At 53.3% G+C, this 26,274-nt stretch overlaps 1 protein-coding gene and 1 long non-coding RNA gene across 5 annotated transcripts in view; one reads left to right on the top strand and one right to left on the bottom strand.

The window, feature by feature from the left end:
• SEZ6 (seizure related 6 homolog) overlaps positions 1-26,274 on the top strand; it is a 50,160-nt gene that overhangs the window by 11,778 nt on the left and 12,108 nt on the right. For 3 of the 4 annotated variants that reach the window (XM_003912532.5, XM_003912531.5, XM_009189986.2), the window contains exons 2-4: positions 12,515-13,186; positions 14,282-14,415; positions 24,366-24,561. In XM_003912532.5, coding sequence (XP_003912581.1) covers positions 12,515-13,186; positions 14,282-14,415; positions 24,366-24,561 — 1,002 coding nt within the window. Of the gene's footprint in view, positions 1-12,513; positions 13,187-14,281; positions 14,416-24,365; positions 24,562-26,274 lie in introns of those variants that run through there. The other variant, XM_009189987.4, reaches the window with a different exon arrangement.
• Positions 21,189-21,621, bottom strand: LOC103878705. Its single transcript, XR_638999.3, has 2 exons — positions 21,440-21,621; positions 21,189-21,307 (listed from the first exon to the last, which is right to left on the bottom strand). It is a non-coding gene; the product is annotated as an uncharacterized LOC103878705 (long non-coding RNA).

The raw sequence follows: 26,274 nt of genomic DNA, 5'->3' as shown, positions 1-26,274 counted from the left end.
GCTATTCCTCCCTAGATCAACCCTTGTCCCCCAACTTTACCACTGCACTGGACAGAGCTGACCCTGGTACTGGCTCCAGGGAGAATGCAGTTCCTGCCTCCACATCCTTCCTTGTCCCAGCTGACACTTCGAAGATTTTCCACTCAGAGAAATATGGCCTCTGCTGCTCATATGGTGGTGGTAGAAGTGTCTGGCACAGGGGGAGGGCTGTGAGCCGAGCACCCAGCTCAGGGCCACATACCTCTGCCCACTTGCTCCACGCCCCCATCTTGGGGCCAGTGGGTAGCTCCTCATTCTCTGCCTGCTAACATAGCAGGTAGGAGAAGGGGCCTGGGGCTAGCAGATGGACAGGAGGAGCTGATGGACAGAAACCCCTCCAGGGAGAGAACGAAGCCCAGTTCCCAGCTCCAGCCCTACCTAGGACTCTGCCCTGGCCACATTCCTGGGAGCTGGCATAAGCAGGGTGAGGTACAGCAGATTGGTTATTTATCAGACTGGTGAGGGGGTGATGCCAAGACCATTCCTTCCATCCTACCCCAGGGGCCGGGGTCAACTCCTGCCCCTACCTCAAGGTCAGTCCCTCCCTCTCACCTAACCCCTACTCCAGGCCCCCAGCTCTGGTGCCACCTGCCCAGTCTGAGGAACTGTGGGCAGGCAGGGCTGGGGTCCCCAGGGCCAGCAGGCAGACAGGAGAGGGGAGCACAGGGCTGCAGGGGAAGGTGTAGAGTGCAGCAGGTGACACAGGAGCAGAGGCCTCATTCATCACCTCTCCAGCCCCCAACTCTGCAGTGGCAAGACCATATTAGATTGTAAATTGGAAAGCAGAGAACGTGGCAGTTAGCTGGGAGCTCCCTCTCCTCTGGGCCCCTGGTCACAGCCTCATGGGAGGGAGGGGACACTGGAGCAAAGAGGACTGGCCCAGCCGCAGCTCCGGCTAGTCTGTCCCTCCCCAACCTACCCAGAGTCTGAGACGCTGTTCAGGACAGACGGACCTGGGGTGGGTCAGGTCAGGGCCCAAGGAGAGGGCAGAGTGAAAAGGAGGGGGCACAACAGCCACCTTGGAGAGAAATATATCCCTTCTTTTGGGAGGTAGGGACTTTCTGGGCTTGGGGACTGCTTGAAGCCAGGTCCCAGAGTGTGGCATCCTTGGGCAGGGACACATGGTAGTGATTTGTGACACAGGCATGTATTTGGACCTTCACATGCACATGCATTTGAACACACACACACACACACTCCAGGGCTCGTGCACACATGCTCACACAAAGCAGTAGTCAAGGCAGTAGACATTTTCGTCCCAGGCTATGGAATAGGCAGACTCAGTTCAAACTCTTTATTTGCCACTTTCCTCTGTGTGAACTAGGAGGATTCACTTTGCCTCTCAGCCTCAGTTTCTTCATAGGCCAAGCATAAACTATTGATTCCAAGCACAAAGGGCTGCCACTCTAGGTGGAAGACAGCTCTTTGTGAAGTGCATGGCTGGCCCATAGTGGGTGCTCAGTAAATGCGAGTGCCTATCCTGTGCCCGAGGCCAGGCAGCTGCTCCGGGGTAGTAGCCAGGCCAGATACTCTGCCCTCCGTGCTGCCGGCTGGGCAGTGAGGCAGGGGCAAGCCAACAGAGCGCAGCAAACGTTCCCCTGGAACACACATGTGAGGGCAAAGCACGAGGCTAAGTGTTCCTGGCTGTCCTCCACCCATAAAATCCTCCTAAACTGGCTCTGCCTGAGCTTCCAGAATTGCCCATCATACATCCAACCCTCAGAGCACCAGTGCGCAGCCAAGAAAGCAAACCTCATCGGTGGATGACAAGAATCCTCCCTGAGGAATGAGTGGCTGCTACACGCAGCTCCCCGAGGCCTTTCCAAAAAACCCGAAGAAGTCCAGGGCTCCTTGTCACCTCTCCCTGCCAATCCCAAGTTGCAGTTTTCCTGGACCCAAAAGAAGGGGAGCAGACACCCCATCTTTTTTTTTTTTTGAGACAGAGTCTGGAGTCTCGCTCTGTCGCCCGGGCTGGAGTGCAGTGGCTGGATCTCAGCTCACTGCAAGCTCCGCCTCCCGGATTTATGCCATTCTCCTGCCTCAGCCTCCCGAGTAGCTGGGACTACAGGCGCCCGCCACCTCGCCCGGCTAGTTTTTTGTGTTTTTTTTTTTAGTAGAGATGGGGTTTCACCGTGTTAGCCAGGATGGTCTCGATCTCCTGACCTCGTGATCCGCCTGTCTCGGCCTCCCAAAGTGCTGGGATTATAGGCTTGAGCCACCGCGCCCAGCCAGACACCCCATCTTAACTCTTTTCCAGGAGTCCCACCCTGGGTTCTTCCTCACTGAGAGGTGGTGAATACTGTAAGGCTGAGAAGACAGGTAGGGATATGCACTTTCCATTATGGTAGCCACTGACCACATGTGGCTATTTAAATATAAACTGGCCAGGCGCTGTGGCTAACACCTGTAATCCCAGCACTTTGGGAGGCCTAGGTGGGCCAATCACCTGAGGTCAGGAGTTCAAGACCAGCTTGGCCAACATGGTGAAACCCTGTCTCTACTACACACACCAAAAATTAGCCAGGCGTGGTGGCAGGCGCCTGTAATCCCAGCTACTCAGGAGGCTGAGACAGGAGAACCACTTGAACCCAAGGAGCCGGAGGTTGCAGTGAGCTGAGATCGCGTCATTGCACTCCAGCCTGGGCAATAAGAAAGAAACTCTGTCTAAGAAAAAAAAAAAAAGTAAACTCATTGACATGAAATAAAACTTAAAATTTAGTTTCTCATTCTCAGTGGCCACATTTTGAGTGCTCAATAGTCACATGCGGCTACTGGCTGCCATACTAGACACACGTATATAAAACATTCCCAAGCTGGACATGGTGGCATGCATCTGCAGTCCCGGCTACTCAGGAGACTAAGGCAGGAGGATTGTTTGAGCCCAGAAGTTCCAGTCTGTAACTGCCCAATGGGTTCCTTTTTGCCCACTGCCCAAATAGAACCTATTTATCAAAATAGGAGAATTGCAATAGAAAAATTATTTAATACACAAGGCCAGCTAAATGAGAGACCAAGGGCTGGGCACAGTGGCTCACACCTGTAATCCCAACACTTTGGGAGGCTGAGGCAGGCAAATCACGAGGTCAGGAGTTTGAGACCAGCCTGACCAACATGATAAAACCCCATCTCTACTAAAAATACAAAAATTAGCCAGGCTTGGTGGTGCACAGCTGTAATCCCAGCTACTCAGGAGGCTGAGGCAGGAGAATCATATGAACCTGGGAGGCAGAGGTTGCAGTGAGCCAAGATTGTGCCACTGCATTCTAGCCTGGATGACAGAGCAAGATTCTGTCTCAATAAATAAATAAATAAATAAATAAATAAATAAATAAATAAAGGCCAGGAGCAGTGGCTCTCGCCTGTAATCCCAGCGTTGGGAAGCCAAGGCAGGCAGATCACCTGAGGTCAGGAGTTTGAGATCAACCTGGCCAACATGGTGAAACCTCATCCCTACTAAAAATACAAAAATTAGTTGGCCATGGTGGCACATGCCTGTAGCCCCAGCTACTTGGGAGGCTGAGGCAGGAAAATTGCTTGAACCCAGGAGGCAGAGGTTGCAGTGAGATGAGATCATGCCACTGCACTCTAGCCTGAGCGACAGAGTGAGATTGTCTCAAAAAAAAAGTTTTTTTAATAAACAAATAAATAAATGGGAGACCAAAGTTGTATTACTACTCAATTCAGCCTCCCTGGATATTTGGAGGCTAGGGTCTTGGTGGTTTTTTGGTTTTTTACTATTATTATTATTATTATTATTTGGAAGTCATCTTTCAAGCCTGAAGGAGGCTAGGCTTTTTTATAGCCGGTGGTCGGGGAATGGGTGCTGCTGACTGGTTGGGGATGAAATCATAGGGGTCTGGAAAATGGTCCTCCTACACTGAGTCCACTTCTGGGTGGGAGCCGCAGGACCCAGGAGTCATGAGTCTTAAGCCAGGTGGAGCCATCTTGTCAACAGAAATGCAAAAGTCTTGCCAGTCACGGTGGCTCACACCTGTAATCCCAGCACTTTGGGAAGCTGAGGTGGGCAGACTGCTTCAGTTCAGGAGTTCTAGACCAGCCTGGGCAACATGGTGAAACCCCATCTCTATTAAAAATACAAAAACTGGTCAGGTGTGGTGGCACACGCCTGTAATCCCAGCTACTTAGGAGGCTGAGGTGGGAGAATCACCTGAGCCTGGGAGGTCAAGGCTGCAGCAAGCCAAGACCATGCCACTGCACTCCAGCCTGGGTGACAGAGTAAAGAAAAAAAGAAATGCAAAAGTCTGAAAAGACATCCAACAAACCAATCGTAGGTTCTACAATAGTGATGTCATTTATAGGAGTAATGGGGAAAGTTGCAAATCTTGTGACTTCCAGAATAATGGCTGCTAATTGTTTAACTAAGCCTACATCTCCGCAGAATTCAGGTCCCTCTCATCCTCTAACCTGGTGGTCTTTCATTCTTTTTTTTTTTTTTTTTGTGGGTGGCGGATGGAGTTTCACTCTTCTCAACCAAGATGGAGTGCAATGGTGCTATCTCAGCTCACTGCAACCTCCGCCTCCCAGATTCAAGTGATTCTCCTGCCTCAGCCTCCTGAGTAGCTGGGATTACAAGTGTGCACCACCACACTCAGCTAACTTTTGTATTTTTAGTAGAAATGGGGTTTCACCATGTTGGCCAGGCTGGTCTCGAACTCCTGACCTCAGGTAATCCACCCACTTCGGCTTCTCAAAGTGCTGGAGTTACAGGCATGAGCCATCGCACCCGGCCTCTTTCATTAGTTTTTAAAAGGTGGTTTAGTTTTGGGAAAGGCTATTATCATTTAAACTGTAAACTAAATTTCTCCCAAAGTTAGCTTGGCCCATACCCAGGAATGACCAAGGGCAGTCTGGAGGTTAATGGTAAGATGAGTTTGTTAGATCACATCTAAATTTCACTGTCACAATTTTCTCACCATTATAATTTTGGCAAAGGTGGTTTCAAGCCCAGTCTGGGCAACATAGCAAGACCCTCATCTCTAAAAATAAGACAAATAAATAAAAATATTTCCATCATCACAAAGTTCTATTGGACAGTGCTGCTCTAGGGCTAGACAACTCAGGTTTGAATCAGACACATCCAAACTGCTAATGCATTTCCCTGGGTCTCAGTGTCCTCATCTATAAAATGGGATAATAAAAGTTCCCGTCTCATAAAGTTATTATGGGGATTAATTCTGGTAAAGTACTTAGAGTGTTGCTGGGCATGTGGTAAATGTATACTCAGTAAACAGCAGCATTCAATATTTTTATTCATAGAGCCCTTCGTGGTTCACTAGATCCTGGAATGTGAGAACTGGCAGGGACCCATTTTACTGATGAAAATATGGAAACTCAGGTTGTGGAAGTGACTTGTGTTGTGGGGACCTGGCCTGTCAGGGGTGGGATGAGGATAGCATGGCCTGACTCCTAGCTGGTGCCCATTACCTCCACCCATGCTCCCTCCATGTGACAATGAGACCCCAACTCTGGAGATGCCAAAGCCCACAGTTACTCCTGTCCCCAACCAGGACGGCTCAGGAGGTAGTGGGCTCTCTGTCCCTGGAGGCCAGCCCACAGGTAATAGACAGCTCCAGATTGGAGGATTCACTCTTCCCAGTAGTTGGGCTAGATGTCCCAGCCCCAACCTGAGTCCCAACCCTGCCCCAAGTTTGCTGTGTGACCTGGGAAAACCCTCTGGACTTGGTTTCCTCTTGGGTAAGTGAGGGAGGGATGAGAGGCTCACAAAGGCTACAAGAGCTCAGGTTCTGGGAACCAGCCACTGCCTCGCCTGGAGCCTGGCCAAGAGGAGGTGCCCCCGTTCTCATTTGCAATCCAAATTTGACTGGACTGCAGGGGTTGACCAAGAAAGAGAGAGTGGTGAGAGGCTGTGATGGGGATGATCAGTGGCAGGGGAAGAGAGGGTAGTCTGGGGCAATGGGGACCCACCAGCTTGTGCCAGCAGACACTCCCCATCAACTGCCAGTTGGGGCTGTGATAGGGCACTGCCAAGGGCTGGCTGCCCATCTTCTCCCTGCAGGACCTGCTCCTGCCCACCCTGCTGGCCAAGGGCTAGGCACTTTGGGGAGCAGGGTGCCTTCTGAGTGTGCAGAGAGGCAGAATCAGGGCTTGGAAACAGTGTGCCCTGAGCCCAGCTTTCACTATGCCTAGCACCAGGGAGAGAAACAGGAAGAGAGATACCCACTGCTGGATCCTTGCCCAGGGGACACAAGCTGTTCATGTGTTAGGAGCCCACCAGGAAGTGCCCCCAGGAGGTCAAGAGAAGGGCCAGGCAAGGATGGCTCTCCAGAGAAGGATAGGAACTGACCTGTGAAGGATGGGGAGGATTTGCAGAGGCAAAGGAGTAGAGAAGCCATGGCAAGGGAGACAGAATCGCGTGAGCAAATGGAGCCAAAACGGGGAAGGCACCTGTTCTGGAAATGAGAAGGTCCTTTTGAGTGTATCTGTGTCCAACCCAACAACTGCCCCTCCAGGACACGACCAAAACACCCTTCCCCATCATCCAAGCTGCAGGGCTCCTGGCATGAGTACCCTAGGATAGTGGTGTCCAGCTTGGTGGGGAGATAGGAGGCCCCAGGTGCTACAGCTGAAAGCCAGCAAGAGCAGTAGTCAGCTGAGCTATGGAGCTGTCCAGCTTTGGGTTCCAGTCCCAGGCTCTGCCATCATTAGTTGCGTGACCTTGGACAAGTTACATAACCATTCCGGGCCCCAGTGTCTTCATCTCTTGGAATAATGTCTGAAAACTCCTGGAGCAAGGGGAGAAAGAGAAATTAGGTAGGAGGGCCCTGAGTGCATGGTCAGCACACAGGGGGCACAGAGTAAGTGAATGGCAGCTCTTGCCAGCCCCAGTTTCCTGGCTACAGACCACAGGAGACAGAATGTGTCCATTCTGGCTCGGCCATAGCTTCTGGGTGACCTTGGAGGAGCCACACCCCTGCTCAGGGCCTTAGTTTCCTCATCTGTCTCGTGGGGGTTATATTGCTTTCCCTGTCAACATAGGCAGATAGACAGCAGCACACCTGCCTCAGGTGCTGGACACTGTGGGGGTAATTATTTCAGCAGCACATGGAATTGGAAGCCTCTAGAATAGGCCGCAGATCCCAGCAGCCCTATATAGCCCTGCCCGCCTCTAGCTGGGGCCTCACAGAACAGAGGGCAGGGCTGGGCCCGTAGAACTGTACTGTAAGGATGGACTCTGGCTCTGGGGGGCCCAAACACTCTCAGCTCCGTCAGGTTCTCGGATAATAGGGGTCTGCAGGGACCAGGCCCTCACTAATCCCCTATTAAAACTTGAAAGGGGCCAGGGAACCTCCAGAATAAACTCATTAACTTTTATGGGATAATAAATGAATCCCATTAAATTCTCATTCTCCCCGTGCCGGGCCAGCTTAACCTCTGGAACCCAGAGGAGTGGGCCCCCTGCCCGCCCTGTCCCTCAGGCTCCCCCTTGCACCCACACGCTGTCATGCCCTCCCCCGAAGCTGACAGTTGGTGCTGCCACAAGGCGGGGATCAGGCCTGAACTTGTCCCAGAACTTTGGCTCCTGTGCCTGTCCACCTCGGAGGGGCCAGAGGCTTGGGGAATACATGGCACCTCTTCAGGGGCTGCCAGAGTGACAGGCAGCGCCGCCTGCCCTTCCAGAGGCTACAGTGGGTGACAGTATGTCTGTCCACAGATGAGCCCTCCCCAAACCCAGTATGTCTTCACTCTACAGATGAGCAGACAGAGGCTCGAGTGGGCAGCCCCCGCCCGGGTCACACAGCTAGTGTTGCATCGATTTGGGATTGGAACCCAAGGTTTTCTGGCTGACTGGTACAGAAAGATCTGCAGAAACAGCAGCGCTGAAGGGGCAGGCCAGCTGGCCCTGAGGTGGCACCACTGCCTGGTACGGTGGTTCCTCCAGGCTGGGGCACTGTGTAATGACTCCAGCTCCACCGCACACCATCACTGTGAACCTGGGCAAGCTTCTGGGCCTCACTGAGCCTCGGTTTCCCTATCTATAAGACAGAGGCCATAACATCTACCTAGCTGGACGCTAGAAGAGACCCCAGTCCTTAAGGCTTCCCCTAAACACAGGCTGGGCCCCACCTCCCCATCCGGATCCAGATCTGGAGCGCATGGGGCCTCCGCTCCACCCTCACACAGCTGGGCCCTGGGAATTGGGGCGGGGTAAGCGGTCCTCTCAGGGAGTCTCAGGCTGGGGTTGGGGGGAAGGGGCCTCCAATCCCAAGAGGGGCCATAGCGGGGCGGTGCGGGCAGGGAGGCGGGAGCGGGAGAGAATCCACCGGGGAGGCATCCTGAATGGCTCATTAGTGCCGATGAAAGCCTTTTTTCATTTCGTCTAAATACTTTAAACAGGGCTCCCTCCGATGTCTATTTGCATAGCTTAAGAGCTAATGCGGGGGGAGGGCCCAGGCGGCGGCGGGGCTATGCCAGGGCTGGGGGCTGCAGGCCCCGGGAAGTTCCTGGGCTGTCTCCACCCGGGATGGCCTGCGGGGAGGGGAGGGGTGTTTCCCGGACCCAGCCCACTTGGAGAATACAGCCCCAGGCCCTGTGGGAGGGGAGGACCGAGCAACAGGGAGTGCATCCTGTGTTCTCACACCAGGTGGGCCTGGCAAGTGGGGATCACCGGGGACAATCTTGCTGCCACCCACGGACATGCAGGGCCTTGAAGGTGGCCGCCCTTTGCATGGTGCAGTATTATCTTTGTTTTATGGATGAGGTCTTTGACATCCTCAGGGTCACACATGCTGCCACCCAACATGGAACACGGGTAGTCCCCCAGAGAGGAGGGACCCCTACCTGCCAGGGGCCAGCTGCTTCCTACCCTAGAAGCCTGCCTCAGTGTTCCCTCGACAGGGGCTGCCCAACCTCTGACTGTAGCCTTCTCCCTCAGCCTTCAGAACTCTGCTATTCAGGGCATGCAGATTCCCACAAAACCCTTGCAAAGTACCCATTTTATAGCTGAGGAGGTGAAGGCTCTGAGAGGCAACTTGCCAGGCTCACATGACTTTTAAGTGGCAGAACTGACACTTGAACCCAGGTCTGTGTGGCTCTGTGCCCTGGCACAGCAGTGTTGTTGGGTCTCCAGTTTGGGTTCGTGGCTCAGATGTGCTTCAGGCATGGGGTGGGGACTTCCCTGGGTCCCAGCCAGAAGGCTTCCGGAGGGCCTGCTCAACCAGGGCCCAACCCAAGTCTCAATGCCAGAAGTTCTGGCCCCAGACTTCTAAATGGCGTGAGATCTTTGACAAGTCCTTACCTCTCCCTGGACTTAGTTTCTTCAACTGGCTGGAGTGTTCTGTGCTGTGTAGCTCCAGTCTCTCCCTCCCATGAGGCAGGTGGGTGCGTGGAAAGACCTAGGGCTTTGAAGCCAGATCGACGTAGGTTTAAATCCCAGCTGCATCACTGCGAGACTTCAGGTGAGTCTTTGTCTCACCTCTCTAGGCTTCAGGTCTTTGTAAAGTGGAAATAAAATTCCCATCTCCCAGAGGCGCAGCATCTATTAAATGATACAAAGTCTGGGAAGGGCCTGACACAGTAGTGCCTGATGAGACTGGGCATCGGAGCCCCTGACACCTTCTTCTGCTGTCCCCTGTATCATACTCTCTCTTTGTCAGTCCCTGCACCCCTGAATTCAGTCAGCTCAGGCAGAGAGAAGCCCCTATCCCCTGGCCACAATCCTGGGAAACTAGGAGACAGGTCACAGGACCTCAGGCCTCCAACAGAGTCAACCAGGGGGTCTGGAGATGCCCTCTCCCCAGAAATGGTTGTCTCCCAGAGGTTATCTTACCATCTCTGACAGCGGGTGGCACCCGCTGGGACCAAATGGCAGCTGATTTTGGAATCAATTTGCTTGTTTGATATGCTATCTCGATCCCACAGTGCAATCGACAACGACGGGAGGTGCCCATTAGTGCTGCTCCATTGCTCAGCACCCACCTGGCAGCCAGCAGGATGAGCTGTGCCTGCCTTGGTCACTTCCTGAATTAGAGGATCTCTGTGCACTCCTTCTCCCAGGGAAGAGTCCCACAGCTACCTACTTTGAGAGCCAAGGGCCCCATCTCTTATTGGGTACTGTGGAAAGGGGCCACATAAACAATGCCTGGCTCTAGGGGGCTCCAATCTATGTGATTAGAAAAGCACCCCTTCCTTGTGCCATGCTAGAATCAGTCTCAGCTTACCTGGCAAAGCCTGTGTGACATCTGGGGGGTAGGCAGAAAGAGGAGCCTTGTTCTGGCATGTCACAGGCACTGCCTGGACCTTCCATAACTGATTCAGATGAAAGACAGGCACTGGTGGACCATCTGCTCTGGGGGGTATGGGCCTGGCTGGACATCTAGATTGGACAGCGTTGTCAGTGGCTGGCATACAATGCCAAGACACAGATGGGCTGCTTTAGTGGGCATCTCAGGAAATAGCAGTTGGTCCTGGTTTCTCAGGGCTGGGGGTGCCCAAGCTCCTCTGCCCCAGAAGAATGGAGAGCCCTCCAACCTGTACCCACCTCCCCCACCCAATTTCCTCCCTCCTCCCATTTGTCTGACACATCAGAGCTGCTATGGTCTCCTGAACAGAACGTAGGCCATCTGCTGCTTCCTCACGCCTGCCAATCCATGGAGTGGGTGTGAGCCTGTGGAATGACAGCCCCACCATCAGACGTGCGGAGGAAGCGACCTTCTCCTTGCAAACTCTGTGATCTCACCCCGGCTGTGTTTCCCTTCAAGTCCTCATGCAGCCATTTTGAGAGCTGTAAGGATCAGAAATATCCTCCCAGGCTTCTCAGAGCTGGCAAAATTCTGTATGAGCTGAATCTGGAGCCAGCATTCATTGACCTTTCTTGGCAGTTAAGGATCTGGGGATCCGAGTGGGCCACAAGCAGAATACGCATCATCTCTCCAGCTATGTGGTTGGATAAGTCAACATAATCAATAGCAGAGCAATCTGTACCTCGGACCAGAGATAGCAAATAAGTTTCATCCCCCAGAGCCAATCACATTGATTGGTAGTGGCTGCCTGGATAACATTGTGAGAAGGAAGTTGCTCCCACATGGGCCTTAGCAAGAAATAACCAAAATTGATCAGCAATGCCTGCCATGGATTAGGGGGTGGGTGCGTAGCATGCTAGATTTCCATTCTACACCTGTTTTTGACCCTGCCCTAAATGGAACCTGACTATTGTCACCAGAAAGATTAAGGGAACTCAGGGGGACATATCAAATAGAGAAGGGATGTAATATTATCTCAGTCAATCCTAAAAAGGAAATCCAATTTTACAGATGCGAAAACTAAGGTTCAGAGAGTTTGGGTGATTTGCCTGAGGGCACACAGCCCTAGAGTAGTGGATCTGGGATTTGAAGTTATGTCTGCCTAGCTCCAGAACTTGGCTCTTCCCACTCTACTCATATTCCATTAGCTTATGGACTATGCTTTATGGACCATAAAAACAGAAAAGAGTACAAAAGAAATGATTTCCTGAGAAATGAGAGAAACTACTGGGCCCCTAACAAAGAAGTCATGCACCCATGGCCGGGTGCAGTGGCTTATGCCTGTAATCCCTAGGAGGCTGAGGTGGGAGGATTGCTTGAGCCTAGGAGTTTGAGACCAGCCCAGACAACATAGTGAGATCCCCATCTCTACAAAAATTCTAAAAATTAGCCAGGCATGGTGGCAAGCACCTGTAGTCCCAGCTACTAGAAGTGGGAGTGTGGGGAGTGTGGCTGAGGTGGGAGGATCGCTTGAACATGGGAGGTTGAGGCTGCAGTGCAGCCATGATTGCGCCACTGCATTGCAGCCCGGGCCACAGAGCAAGACCCTATCTCAAAACGAACAAATAAAAAAAGAAGTCATGCAACCATGAGGAAATCTAAAATAAAATCCCAAATATGTGACGCATTTCCTGAGGCTAATGACTAGCAGGTTCACTGAGAACGGGAAATGAACTTGAATGCCCTATCATCTCAGGCAGGAAAGACACTGTGGTGGGAGACACACTTACGCTCGCTTAAGGTTTTCATCTCAATTCAACTGGTCGTGTGACTTTGAGCAAGTCACTTCCTCTCTTTGGCCTATTTCCTCATTAGTAAAATAAGGTCTCTACTTTTCATTAGGGATGGCAAATATTTGTCACGTCAGTCTGAGGTGTCAGGTGTGACCTGGTGGAGTGCTGTGTTGAGGAGGATTTTGAGGCTGAACCTGAGAACAGTAGGAAATGGTACATAGATGGGCTAGAAATGTCTGCCTCTGGTGCTGGAGAAAGAGTGTCTCACGTGCCACCCTTGAAGTATGTAATAGCGCCTCACTTCCAGCTCATCAGTTCTGTAGTTCCGTGATACTCAGCAGTGAGCACGCTCCTCAGGGCTCTCTGTCCAAAGAGAGCTGCCCCCGCACAACTACTTGAGCTGGGCGTGATGCTGCTCTCTGGAGCAGGGGGAGAACCTCTGACCATCCCTTATTATTCCAGGACTCTCTTCAGAGGCCCCAACCATGGGGAAAGGACAAGCCCCAGGCATCGAGGAGACAGATGGCGAGCTGACAGCAGCCCCCACACCTGAGCAGCCAGAACGAGGTGTCCACTTTGTCACCACAGCCCCCACCTTGAAGCTGCTCAACCACCACCCGCTGCTTGAGGAATTCCTACAAGAGGGGCTGGAGAAGGGAGATGAGGAGCTGAGACCAGCGCTGCCTTTCCAGCCTGACCCACCTACACCCTTCACCCCAAGTCCCCTTCCCCGCCTAGCCAACCAGGACAGCCGCCCTGTCTTTACCAGCCCCACTCCAGCCACAGCTGCGGTACCCACCCAGCCCCAGTCCAAGGAGGGGCCCTGGAGTCTGGAGTCAGAGCCCCCTGTGCTTCGAATCACAGCTCCCCTACCTCCAGGGCCCAGCATGGCAGTGCCCACCCTAGGCCCAGGGGAGAGACCCAGCACTACACCCCCTAGCAGAGCCTGGACACCAACCCAAGAGGGTCCTGGAGACATGGGAAGGCCATGGGTTCCAGAGGTTGTGTCTCAGGGCGCAGGGATTGGAATCCAGGGGACCATCGCCTCCTCCACAGCTTCAGGAGACGATGAGGAGACCACCACCACCACCACCACCATCATCACCACCACCATCACCACAGTCCAGACACCAGGTCAGCTCCCTGCTGGCTTGCAGATGTGGAAATGGGGATGAGGGAGGCTGCGGGGCCCCTAAAAGCCTGTCTCTGACACTGTGCCAGCCTACCCTGTCCTTTGGCACCAAGGGCCAGCCTACAGGAGGCATGTGGTTTGGACCCAGATAGTCCTGAGCTCAAATCCTGTTTCTTTGGCCAGGTGCAGTGGCTCATGCTTGTAATCCCAACACTTTGGGGGGCTAAGGTCAGTGAATCATCTGAGGTCTGGAGTTCAAGACCATCCTGGCCAACATGGCAAAATCCCATCTTTACTAAAAATACAAAAATTAGCCGGGCACGGTGGCAAGCACCTGTAATCCCAGCTACTCGGGAGACTGAGGCAGGAGAATCACTCAAACCTGGGAGGCAGAGGTTGCAGTGAGCCGAGATTGCACCATTGCATTCCAGCCTGGGCAACAGTGCAAGACTCTGTCTCAAAAAAGAAAAAATCTTGATTCTTCCACCTATAACATGACCCTAGGAATTCTATTTAACATCTCATCTCTGAGCCTCATCTGTAAAATGGCAATAAGAAAACAAACCTCAGCCAGGCACGGTGGCTCACGCCTGTAATCCCAGCGCTTCAGGAGGCTGAGGTGGGTGGATCATGAAGTCAGGAGATCGAGACCATCCTGGCTAACACGGTGAAACCCTGTCTTTACTAAAAAATACAAAAAATTAGCAGGGTGTGGTGGCAGGCGCCTGTAGTCCCAGCTCTCGGGAGGCTGAGGCAGGAGAATGGTGTGAACCCAGAAGGCGGAGCTTGCAGTGAGCCGAGATTGCATCACTTTACACTCCAGTCTGGGCAACAAGAATGAAACTCCATCTCAAAAAAAAAAAAAAAAGAAAACAAAAACAAATCTCACTGAGTCACTGTGAGAACTGAGATAAGATTGCACGTGGTAGGTGCCCAATAAAAGGTGTTCCCCTTCCTTCAACAGGAGACTAGACATCACAAGAGGTGGTGTTCACTTCACACACACACACACACACACACACACACACACGATTCAACCTTTGTTGGACCACTTCACCAGAGATGGCACTAGCTTTGTGTCTCCTCCTGCCTCCCAGGCCCCTGTAGCTGGAATTTCTCAGGCCCAGAGGGCTCTCTGGACTCCCCTACAGACCTCAGCTCACCCCCTGATGTTGGCCTGGACTGCTTCTTCTACATCTCTGTCTACCCTGGCTATGGTGTGGAAATCAAGGTGAGTGATCTGGATCTGGCAAGGGCAAAGCTGGGCCTGTTGTATTCTCTTTCTTCAGAGAGGCACATGCTATGAGAGGATGTGGGGATGCTTAGGAGCATCAATTGTCGGGGGTCGCCTAAGGCCAGGGCTGGGAGATGGGCCTAAAACATGGTTGGATTCTGTCCCGTGTGCTTGGCAATGGCCTAGGCCTAGAGGGGCTGTGGGAGGGGGCTCTAGCCTTGGATGGGCAGGGGATTGGGAGAGTATAAACCCTACATCTGAATCTATGGGCTAAGCAGAGAACACAGGGCTGCCTCATTGGGCCTGAGAGAGTCATGGAGCCTCATTCATTCATTCATTTAGCAAATGCTCTCTGAGCAGTTCCTCTGGGTCAGGTCCTGTGCTGGCTTCTGGGATGCAGAGGTGGGGGAAGACAGACCTGACCACACCATTAGAGAGGTGATCAGCTGATAAGAAAGTCAGATCTATAGCCCAGCCTCCTGTCCCCAGCCTCCCTGGGCTATCTCAACCCTCTATTAGAATTAAGACTTTCTCTTAATCCCAAGGCCTGAGGCTGCAGGTCCTCACAGATGTCCCACAGGCTTCTCAACCTCCACAAACCCAAATCTTCCTTTTGTTCCCCCAGAGCCACTCCTGTCCAGGTCAGAAACCTGGAGCAGAACCACCACAGTGCAATGCGGATGGTGTCCCTGGATGTGCAACATGGGGTCACCTTGGCCCTTCCCTGTCCCTCTTCCCCCAGTCCCATCAGTTCATCCCAAAATTCTGTCACCATGACACTCCCCTCTAAATCCGTCTGCTTCTCTCCCTCCGTCCCTGCAACCACACGTGGTTTAGTCCTCACCATCCCTCCCTTGATGATGCAGTAGCTGCCTCACTGGTCCCCCCGCCCACACTTGCTCCCTACTCTACCCATCTCCACCTCCACTGCAGTCATTTTTCTCAAATCAATCCTGCCCCTACACCTCTCTAAGGATGCCTAAATCTCTGGGTCCACCCCTAGCCACTCCTTCCCTTGTTCTTTACCCCTACTTTGCACTAAATAGCTTGCAGCTAACTGAATGGGCCAAACCTCCTTTCCCAAGTCCCAACTGCACATGCTGGTCCCTCTGCCTGGAAGAGTCATCCCATGATGCCCTCCCTTAGGACTCGACCCTGGCATCACCCTCTCTGGGAATTCCCTCAGATCCCCAAAGCCTGGGGCATCCCCCATCTTAGTTCTTAGCAGTCTGCCTTCCATCCATCTATTTACAGCCATCCACCTCCCCAGCTACTGTGAGCTCCTTGAGGGGTGCCTTGTAGTGAAGAGCCCACAATGGGCACTCCATGCACTGACTGAATGACTGGACAAAGGAATGGAGGAAGGAAGGGATGTGGTGACATTTGACTTGAATCTTGGAGACTGACCAGGGGTGGGCAAGAAAGGCATTTAGCCCGGTTGAGGGAATCTGGCAGGGCGCTGAGAAGTGTGTCCTGCTCCCTGCTCCCTGCCTTCTGTTCTGCTTCCCACCCATTCCAATTCCTGCATGTCCCTGGATTGGGGCCTGGAGCCGTCTAGACTTGTCCTGGGGCAGTGCCTCCAGTCCTCTCCTCACAGGATGTCAGGTCCAGGTCTCTGAATCAGACCCTGTCTGGGGGACCCTCTCCTACCCCTGTTGGGCCCCTCCCCTTCTTCCTACAACTGTTTCCTCCTACTCTGCCAAGCCCTGTGCCCCTCACTCTGGGCTGACTGGGAGGGTAATTAGGAACAGCCACCCCCCCTCTCAAGCCATTAGCACTCAGCACTGCTTAATTAAGGTAATTAATGTAAAATCATCACCTAATGAGAGGTGGCACCGGCTGTGGCTCACTGGGTGGAAGGCACCAGCTGCAGGTGTGGGAAAGGGGGTGGAGGGGGCAGGTGCCAGGCTGAGTGCCACCCTGAAGGCCTGGGAGGCTCTATCTGCCCCTCAAGGACTACCACCCCTACTGAAGCCCACTGGACAAGGCTGAACCCAGCCCTGGTACTCTCCACAATGGGGCAAGATGCTGGCTCTGCCTGCCCCCGCCTCTGGCCCAGGCACAAGCCCCACGCTGGATGCCCACCCCCTCACACAAACCCTGTGTCTGTTGTCTGGTGCTGCCACATTTTTTTTCTTTTATCAGAATGCAAAAGCCGTTACCAGGCAACCTTGAGACGAAGACCTGCCACAGCCCTGGATTGTTGTCAGGAAATGTGGCAGATGCTGGCCCCACCCTCCACCTCGGTACCATGGAGGCAAGGTCCTTGGGGACACTGTCGGCCCAGATGGCCTGAGATAGTCTGAAGCCATGGAGGGGAGGCGGGCACAGGGTGGCCAGAGCTGGGTCAGCACCCAATTTGGGGAAGGAGCAAGAGACAGAATCAGCCAGAACTAAGCAGGATTTAAGGTTCTTCTTCCAGGGCTAGTTCTGGCAACCTCTACCCCTACCCAGGCCACTTGGGACCTGAAGAATTTCTACACTACACACCAATACCCACTGGAGAGTTGGAAAAACTGAGGCCCAGGCAAGAAAAGGGATTTGCCAAAAGTCGGTCAGTTAATCACTAACTAATGAGTTTTGTTGAGTGGATTCGTTCTACAAGTATACATTGAGAATTTGCTTCGTGCCACGCTCTGCGCTGGGCACTGGGGACACAGACCTTCACGATTAGTAGGGAAGAAAGAACAATGACCATGGAATGCCCAGTGCTGGCGGGAATGGGGATGGGAAGCACACGACGGGCACACTCCATCAGCCTGGGAGTCAGAGAAGACTTCCTGGAGGTGATGACACCTGGCCTGAGACCTGTAGGATGAGAAGCCAGCAGCCAAACCTGGCCTAGGCAGCAGCAGGTGCAGCAGGCCTGGCCCTTGAAGGCTGCCCTGGCTGTTTTGGAAAGGTGGCTTTGTTGTGTAGGGGCAGAGGGTAAGTGTAAGGGCTTCCGGATCACACTCCTGCCAGAGGCTCAGCCCAAGAGCAGCGTCCTTCTGCCCAGGCTGACAGTTGGGTCAGGCCATGCTGGACACTGGGGGCGGGATGGGTGGGCAGCTGGAAGGCCTACAGAGCTCCCCATGGCTTCTCAGGCTTGGGGAGAAGCGACTGCCTCTGGCTTCCCTCCATCATGGAGAATTCCCTACCCGCCAAGCTATGAATTCACTGGGATCACTGAGGGCAGGTAGATGGGACAAAGTCTGGGCAAGGAGAGTGACAGGAGCCATGGAGGAGAGGACTGCCTTGGGGACCCACAAATCACACCCCTGAGCAAAGCCGCCAGACACCATACTGGGCCCCTAGCATGAGATCACAGCCCTTGCCTAAAGTCTGGGGCCTTGAGCAAGACCTTCTCAATTCCCTTTTTTTTTGGAGGACCAGCCTCGGGGTACCAGAATCCCTAAAAGCCCTACTCTCTATGGCTTGGACCATAGCCTCTCATAACCTGCTTCATCTCCTGCCTCCTACCTCCTCTGATGGTGCTGCAGTTATTGATGCCCTCTAAGGCCGAAGGTCTGTCCATAGGGAGGAGGCCAGGTCAGGCCCTCTGTGATTCAAGGAGGCTTGCCTGCTTCATCTGGGGATCAGGCACTGGGCTAGGCTCTTTCTTGAGAGGTCCAGAGAAGCTCCTTCAGGATGGGTGGGCATGAGCCTCATGGCCCATGTGGGTCCCAGCCCCTCCCCAGGCAGTCAGTGTCCCCCTGAGGGCTCCAGGCCTTTCCGGGCCTGGCGCCTGCCTCTGTCTGCACTTGGCATTCCAAGAGCCTTCCCACTGCCAGCCTCCATCTTGGCTTGGCTGCTCTCTGTACCATCTGGAGCCTGGGCACAGCTGCCCACAGTCCCTGCCCTCGTGCCCCAGGTGGCTCTGTTGGCACACAGTTCACCCATGCCAGGCCAACTGATAGTTTGATAGCAGAATACTCTGCCCTTCTAAGCCAGGTCAGGACCAGGCCTGATGTGGGCATCAGGTAGGGGGTCAGTTGGGTGAAATTTCTGGGCAACTTTATATTTCCTGGCTCTAGGCAGGCTCATCCAAGAGGGATGACAGGGTGCAGGCAGGTCTAGCCCCATGGATTTTGGCCGCTCTCCTCATCCCTAAAACAGACATTATGCCATAAGGTTTTCTGGATAAATGCCAATTCAGAAGGGCACAGACTCTGTCTTGTAAGACTGGGGTTTCAGTGTTGGCTCTGCGGCCCACCTCTCTGTGAGCTAAATCCCTGGCCTTCTCTGGGCCTCAGTTTACCTCTCTACAAAAGGAGATTGAATCAGATGATGCACCTGGCTCCTCTTAGCCAGTTCCTTTGAGTGTAGCTCCTTCTCTGGGGTCAGCAAGCTCCCTCATAGGCCTGACTGAGCAGGGGCACCTCAGGTTCTTGGCTCTGCTGCTTGCTTCCTGGCAGCTGCAGAGCCTGGGCCAGGGAAAGGGTGGCTCCAAGGTACAGTGCCTCCCCGGCAGAGCCCTGGCAGACCTGAGGGTAAAGTAAGTTCATAGCCAGCTATCATTTCTGCTGCAAATGCCAAGGTTTTACCAGGGTGTGGCCCACATCTCCCCATTAAATGGGAAGATGACTACTACCACTGTGCCCCTCTGTGCTAAAACCCTTCCTGGCAGGATCTAACCAAATCCTTACAAACCCATGAAGTAGGTGAACTATCCCCATTTCACAGGCAAAACTGGGGCTCGGAGAGGTCATATGACTTGCCTAAGGCCCCTCAACTGGTCAGTGATGGAGCCAGGATTCAATCCAAGACTCGAAAGCCCCTGTTCTTCCCTTGGCCCAGGAGATAGGCCTGTCTGTGGCACAAGGCAAATTCAAAGTGGGAGGCCCAGGTGGAGACGGGCACCTGTCAGGATCTGCCCCAGATGCCCTTTCCAAGTCAGCCCTGCCTGATTCTGGAGGACACCCACTTGGAATTCTCCCAGTTCTGGGGAGGGCCTGGGATTGCCAAGCACACAAGACAGGGCACTGGACCAGGAATCAGGAGTCCTGGCCTAGAGTCCTGGCTTTGTCTTGGACTCGCGGTGTGACCAAAGAGGATCTCTCAAATTCTCTGATTTCAAGGTTCCCTTATCTATAAAGTGCAGGAAAACAGCCTGCCCTGTCTTCCTTATTAAGGCTTTGTGAGAGCTGAAGACATAATGGATGTGAAAACTGCGAAGGTTCTTATGGGAAAATTGTGATCATCCTATGGTTGCTGTGAGGGAGCACAGGTGTGTGAGGGCCTGCACATGCTAGGACACGTTTGAGGGGCTGTGTGCTTGTAAGTGGGTCTGTGTCCGAGTACACACAGGTGATGGTGACCAAGAGAGACTAGGAGACCTGTAGCCAGCATCTGGGGGTGGGGATCGCACACAAGAGTCATCTTAGAGCTCATCTGCCTATGCTGGGTTGTACTGGTGCAAATGTGTACAAAAACCGTAGCGCCATCTCACCTGTGGGTTACGCCATTAGGGCACGTGCTGGAGGCCTGACTGACAGCTTCTATGGGGACAGACAGGCCAGATGAGGCTGTTGATCTAGGGGTTGGCAGAAGACAGCCTGAATCCTTCCCACCTCCCATCCTGGAAAGGGCCAGCCTCTCAAAGTGGCTATATTTCTTCCTTGAGCTGACCCCATGGTCTGCTGGAAGCAGGGCAGTGTTAGACAGCCCAGGGTCCTGTAGGAATTGTCCTCAGCTCCCCCTGCTTCTGTCTTCCCCCTGCCTGGCCCCCAGGTCCCCTCCTATCACTGGCTATGGATATGGAAGACAGCCCTCATGAACACAGCTGACATTTCAATCTGTCTCCCAAGCTCTACGGATGCCTGCAAATTGCATCAAGACTTCATCACCCCTCCTGTCTGACACCCAGCCCTGTCTGGCCCCTGTCAGCCTGGCCCTCAAACAAGCGACAAATTACATTCCAGCCACTGCAGCAGACCCGCAAGAGGGTGCTTGAAACCCAGGGGACCAGAGCTGCACAGACAGCCTCTGACTGAGAACAGGGAGCCTTCTGGATAGGAGCCACTTCATTCCACACTCTCATCCCAACCCTCACCACCAAGCTGGGCTGGGAGCCAGGCCAGCTTGAAAGGGCCATGCCTCCCCCAGACCAGAAGGGGCCAGAGGTCTCAGTCTCAGTCTTCTCAGCTTTACAGACTGCTAGGAGCAAGGGTGGCTGGTGGGAACTCAAATCCCAACATCTTAAAAAAGCCAGGCCAAGCCAAGACCCATCTCCTTGCTAAACCAGGCGGGGCTGGAGCTTGGGAATAAAGATGTCTAGATGTCAGGCCGAGTGCAGTGGCTCAAGCCTGTAATCCCAGCACTTTGGGAGGCCGAGATGGGCGGATCACGAGGTCAGCAGATCGAGACCATCCTGGCTAACACGGTGAAAGCCCGTCTCTACTAAAGAATACAAAAAACTAGCCGGGCGAGGTGGCAGGCGCCTGTAGTCCTAGCTACTCAGGAGGCTGAGGCAGGAGAATGGCGTAAACCCGGGAGGTGGAGCTTGCAGTGAGCTGAGATCCGGCCACTGCACTCCAGCCTGGGCGACAGAGTGAGCCTCCATCTCAAAAAAAAAAAAAAAAAAGATGTCTAGATGTCTATTTCTACAGAAGATGCCCCCATGAAGTTGGGAGGATAGAGAGCTGCCTTGTCTCAGCAAGGCAAGACTGCTTAACCCCTATGTGATCTTTTGCAAGTTCCTTAGCCTCTCTGTGCTTCTGTTTACTTGTGGGTATTTTACCACCTATCTTATAGAACTGTGGTGAGGACGAAAAGCACCTACTACAAGGTTTGACACACTCTATGATGGCAATTGTTGTTACTCTGTCACTACAGCTTCTCTCTGGTCCCCCAAAGCAGCAAGATGAGGAGCAAGAAGCTAGAGGTCAAGCCAGAGGTATACGGGGAACTAGGAAGAAAATCCAAATTAATTTCTAGTAATACTTCTCTGCCTTTGCTTTCGTGGTAATTTCCCTGTAGTGAGCATCCTCCCTTCCTCCTTCTCCCAGTGCTCCTCTCTTCAAGGCGCTCTGAGACCCACCTGCTTCAGGCGCTTTCCCTGAGCCTCTAAGCCCTTCGCTCTTCCCCCCGAGGATTCCTGCTGCCTGCATTCGGTGCCACTTAAGGCGGAATTATATGCTGCCTGGCATCTCTCGATAATTACAGATTCCACGTGTGTGAGTCTTGTTTTCCCAACTCTAGAATCACAGAATCTCCAAGTTTGAAGGGACCTCATCCAGCCTCCGCCTGCTGCAGGAATTCCCTGAGGAATGTCCCCAGCAGATGGTCAGGCAGCCTCCGCCCAAACGTGCCTGGGTGGGGAGTTTCTCACAGAGAGGAGATGCCTCGGCCTCCAGCACCCTGCCTTGAGCCTTCTCTTCAGCCCAAAGACCCACCAGGTCTTTCCTCTCAGGCAGGGGTAGGGACCTCTCCCTGCCCAGCTGCCCCTTCTGAAGTCCCCAGGGCACGTCTCTTCTCAGCACCCAGTCTGAGGGGCCCTGAGCCTCGCAGCAGCCATCTCCTTGGACCTGGCTGGGCTCAGCATCCTCTGTGCTTCTCAGCTCACAGGTATCTGATGGGGAATGTTCCTCCAGCAGCCCACACATTTATTCTCTCCACACATCTTTGTTGAGACTGGCCAGCGAAGAGGGCATTGTGACCCAACATGCCACCCTGGGCTTTAACAGCAAGATGGGCAGGAGCCAGTGGGGAGAGTCTGAAACAGAAGGACTGCCTGGCCTAGGCTGGGAGGCAGAGGATGTGGCCCTGAGATCTGCAAAGATGACCAGCTTCATCAGGAGAGGAAGAAGGGAAGGCACTGCCCCCCACAGAGTCCCATATGTGGATGCCCAGGGTGCGGAAGTGAGGGGTGGTCTGTGGCTGCAGTGCACATTAATGAGGGCTGCAGAGACACTGGCACCAAATGTGAGCTGGGCAGTTTGGACTGTGTCCTCTGGGCAATCTGAAATCAGCAGGAGATGAGTTGGGGATGGGAAGTGTGAGACAGACAGACAGCCATTCTCAAGTGAAAAATAATGGGCAGGAGGTAATTAGGGCCAGGACATTAACAAAAGGATAGAGAAGAGGAACCCATTGGAGTATTTGGGAAATAAGATTGGGAAGGATTTGGTGACTCACTGATGCCACTTAACCAGGTGGTGAACCCTTGAAGACCCTGCTTCAGAGCAACATGGTAGAAAACTTGAGCCCATGTAGATCAGTGCTTTTGAGTTGCCCGAGGATCCTGTTAAAATGCAGAGCATGCTTTAGTGGGTCTGAGGTGGAGTCTGAGATTCTGCATTTCTTTTTCTTTTTCTTTTTCTTTTTCTTTTTCTTTTTTGGAAATGGAGTTTCGCTTTTGTTATCCAGGCTGGAGTGCAATGGCGTGATCTCAGCTCACTACAACCTCCGCCTCCCAGGTTCAAGCAATTCTGCCTCAGCTGCTCGAGTAGCTGGGATTACAGGCATGCGCCACCACGCCTGGCTAATTTTTATATTTTTAGTAGAGATGGTGTTTCTCCACGTTGGTCAGGCTGGTCTTGAAATCCCAACCTCAGGTGAGCTGCCCGCCTCACCCTCCCAAAGTGCTGGGATTACAGGCAGGGCCACAGCGCCCAGCCAAGATTCTGCATTTCTTACAAGTTCCCAGGTGAGGCTGATGCTGCTGGTCCAGGAACCACGTTTTAAGTAGCAGAGAACTCCACTAGTTCGTTTTATAAAATGAGGAAACTGAAGTTCAAATAGCAGCTTTTTTGTCCAAGATCACATGGTTAGGATGAGGTCCCACATCTCTGGGCTCCCAATCAATCCAGTGTTCCTTCTATCAAGCCATGCTGCTAATTTCCCTTTGGGCAGAGTCTGTCCTTGTCCAATCCTTGTTTGCCTGAATGGAGGCATGGAGCCCAGAAAGATGCTCAAGGGACTGAGGGCCTGAAGATCAGCATGGTAGCAGAGGAGCCTGTGACAGCCAGGGGAAAGGATCGGAGAAAGAGGCTCAGATAAAAGAGACAGAGAATCACGACTGACATGTGGAGGGGCGTGGTGTAAGGCCCGGCTGACAGTCAGCAGGGGCCAAGTTGGGCAGGGCCTTGAGGGCTAAGCAAGGAGTTTGGACTACATATTATGGGCTTCATGGACTCAATAGGGAGCCACTGGAGGACTTAGACAAGGAAGCACCATGATCAGCAACAGATCTAAGACTGTTAACTGGCTGTGTTCAGAAAATACTGCTGTAGAGGGAGGAGTGGATTAAGCCCTACAGGCAGGAAGGCTGGCCAGGAGGCTGCTGCAGTGATGTAGTGCGCAGTAATGGCGATGAGCTGGGGAAGTGGCAGTGGGGATGAAGAGTAATGAATAGATTTGAGATCCAGTTGACAGGACTGAATGACTGATTGGGTATGAGGGAGGAGGCAAGATACCATTTTCTGATTTGGACACCCAGGGAGCTAGCAAGATCATTCCCAGGTGAACTGCTGGCTGGGGGAAGACAGTCACCTAGCATGAGGCAGGCTGGGTGTGAGGCATCCAACAGGGATGTCCAGGGGAAGCTGGGCACGTGGATCTGACACTTAAGACCTCATACTGCTGACCAGGGCATCGGACTCCATCTGGTTCAACACACCTCCCCCATCCCTACTTTACAGATGAGAAAACAGAGCCCAGGGAGGGGAAGGACAGGAAGCAGCTGGTGTATCTGAAAATCTGTGGAGACAGAAAGATGTGTTTACAAATCCCAGTTCTTCTAAGAATCTCTATGTGACCTTGGATAATTTACTTAATGTCTCTGAACTTTTGGTCCTGTCTCACACTGTGATGAGCTCCTCCTGCACTGCTGAAGTGCCCGGCTCAGGGGCTGGGGGCTCCGATGCTCAAGGGGCATTGAGGATTGATCTGTCCGGGGCCTGCAGGATCCAGGCAGCAGGAAGAAGCCTGACTGCTTTGCTTTCCTCTCTCTACTCCACCGGCAGGTCCAGAATATCAGCCTCCGGGAAGGGGAGACAGTGACTGTGGAGGGCCTCGGGGGGCCTGACCCACTGCCCCTGGCCAACCAGTCTTTCTTGCTACGGGGTCAAGTCATCCGCAGCCCCACCCACCAAGCGGCCCTGAGGTTCCAGAGCCTCCCACCACCGGCTGGCCCTGGCACCTTCCATTTCCATTACCAAGGTAAGGCCTGGGTAGCTGAAGGCGGAACCAGCCCAGACTCACTGCCCTCCTTGCGGGAGAGACGGGTCTCTGTGCAATTACATCCTAGAGGGAAGAAGCAGGGAGGGGCTAGTGACACATAGCACAAGTGTCCAGTGAAGCTCTGGACAATTGGAGGTAAGTATCGCACATCTGAAACCTCCAGGATCTTCTCTCTTCCACCCACCACCCTGCAGAGAGCTGGTCTTGACTCAGGATCAGGCAGCCTCCAGGTGTGCCCATTGTCCCTCATTCATCCATTCAGCAAACTTTTCCTAGGCACCTGCTCTTTGCCAGGCTTGTGCTGGACACTGGCAATGTCAGGATGCACCAAAACGTCCTTGTCCTCAAGGAGTTCTTTCTCAGGAGGAGGCAGACACTTAAACAGGCAATAACAATAGAAGCCCTCCCCCTATGCAAGAGGGTGAAGATCAAAGGGATTTGACAATGACCATCTGGAGGTCTTAGCTGCCAGACTGCCCTTCCTGAACTGCCTCACCCACCTTGACCTGGCCCATGCCCCAATCAGCTCAGAACACCTCTGGAAATAAGGGAGCAGCATGATGCGATGAAAAAAATCACAGACTCAGGCAATGGGCAGATCTGTGTTTGAATCTCCTCACTGGCTATTGACCTTGGACAGGTCATTTGACCTCTCTGACCCTTCTGCTGTAATATGAAACCAAAACACCTACCCCACAAAGTCATGGTTAGGATTAAGCAAAATGGTACACGTCAAGTGCTTAGCACATGCTCCATTAAGGAAACCAGTATTACATGACTGGCAGGATGGGAAAGGGAGGAAAAGGGGCTCAGGACTTCGAAGCTCTCTCAGTTGTGTCCCTCCTACCCATCCCCCTCTCCGAGCACAAAGTCAGCTTGATCCTTTGCATGGGTTAACTAGTTGAGACTAGGGAGAACTAATAGGGAAATAATTGGTGTGAACAATCACGGGATTGTCTTGCATTGTCATGGACCACTTCTGTGGCCCTGCAGGGGACCACAGCCGGGCAGAAGAGCCAGCACTCTGGAGATGGGGCTGTTTGGAACCCCACCTAAGGAGCACTCACCCCACCTTCAGCCCTCCACCCAAACTAAGGGAGCAGTCTGGCATAGCAGCAGGGAGCCTGGAAGTGGATGGGGCTGTAGAGTGGCTTGGCAGAGGCAAGGGGCCAGCTGAGGCAAGGGTGAAACGTCTAGGCGGCCCAGCTAGCCTCCCTAATGGCTCATCAATCCTCCCTGGCAGCAGGCATAATTTCACGCCATGGTAACCTTCTCTCTTGCTGCAAATTCCTTTGCACAAAACTCTGGACCTCCTCTCTGTCGGGCCAGACAAAGGTGGCTGAATGGCAGTGAGCTGGAGGCCCAGCAAGGGGGAGCAACCTCCAAGGAAGGATTGGGAGAGCTGGCCTGGTCCTGCCTCCTTCTCAGCTCCCAGAAGCCCTCCCTCGTCAGCCCAGTTTTTGTCAATGATCAGCTCTTGCCTTAATGAGTGTAATTCCCCTAATTATAGGCTGTAATTAGCCCTGATCCCAGAGATGGGAACAGGAGGAGCATGTGCTCACACGCCAATCTCTGTGGGCTAGAGAAAGAGGGTGCCAGAAGAGAGGGTGAGGGGCCTAGTACCCACACCTGTGCTGGAGCTGTCCAAGCTGATGTTGGAGGTCCCAAGGATGAGCCCTCACAAGGGCCTCA

This window comes from Papio anubis, chromosome 17 (genome assembly GCF_008728515.1).
Source record: "Papio anubis isolate 15944 chromosome 17, Panubis1.0, whole genome shotgun sequence".
NCBI classification, from domain to species: Eukaryota; Metazoa; Chordata; class Mammalia; order Primates; family Cercopithecidae; genus Papio; species Papio anubis.
This window is presented reverse-complemented; position numbering and strand designations above follow the sequence as displayed.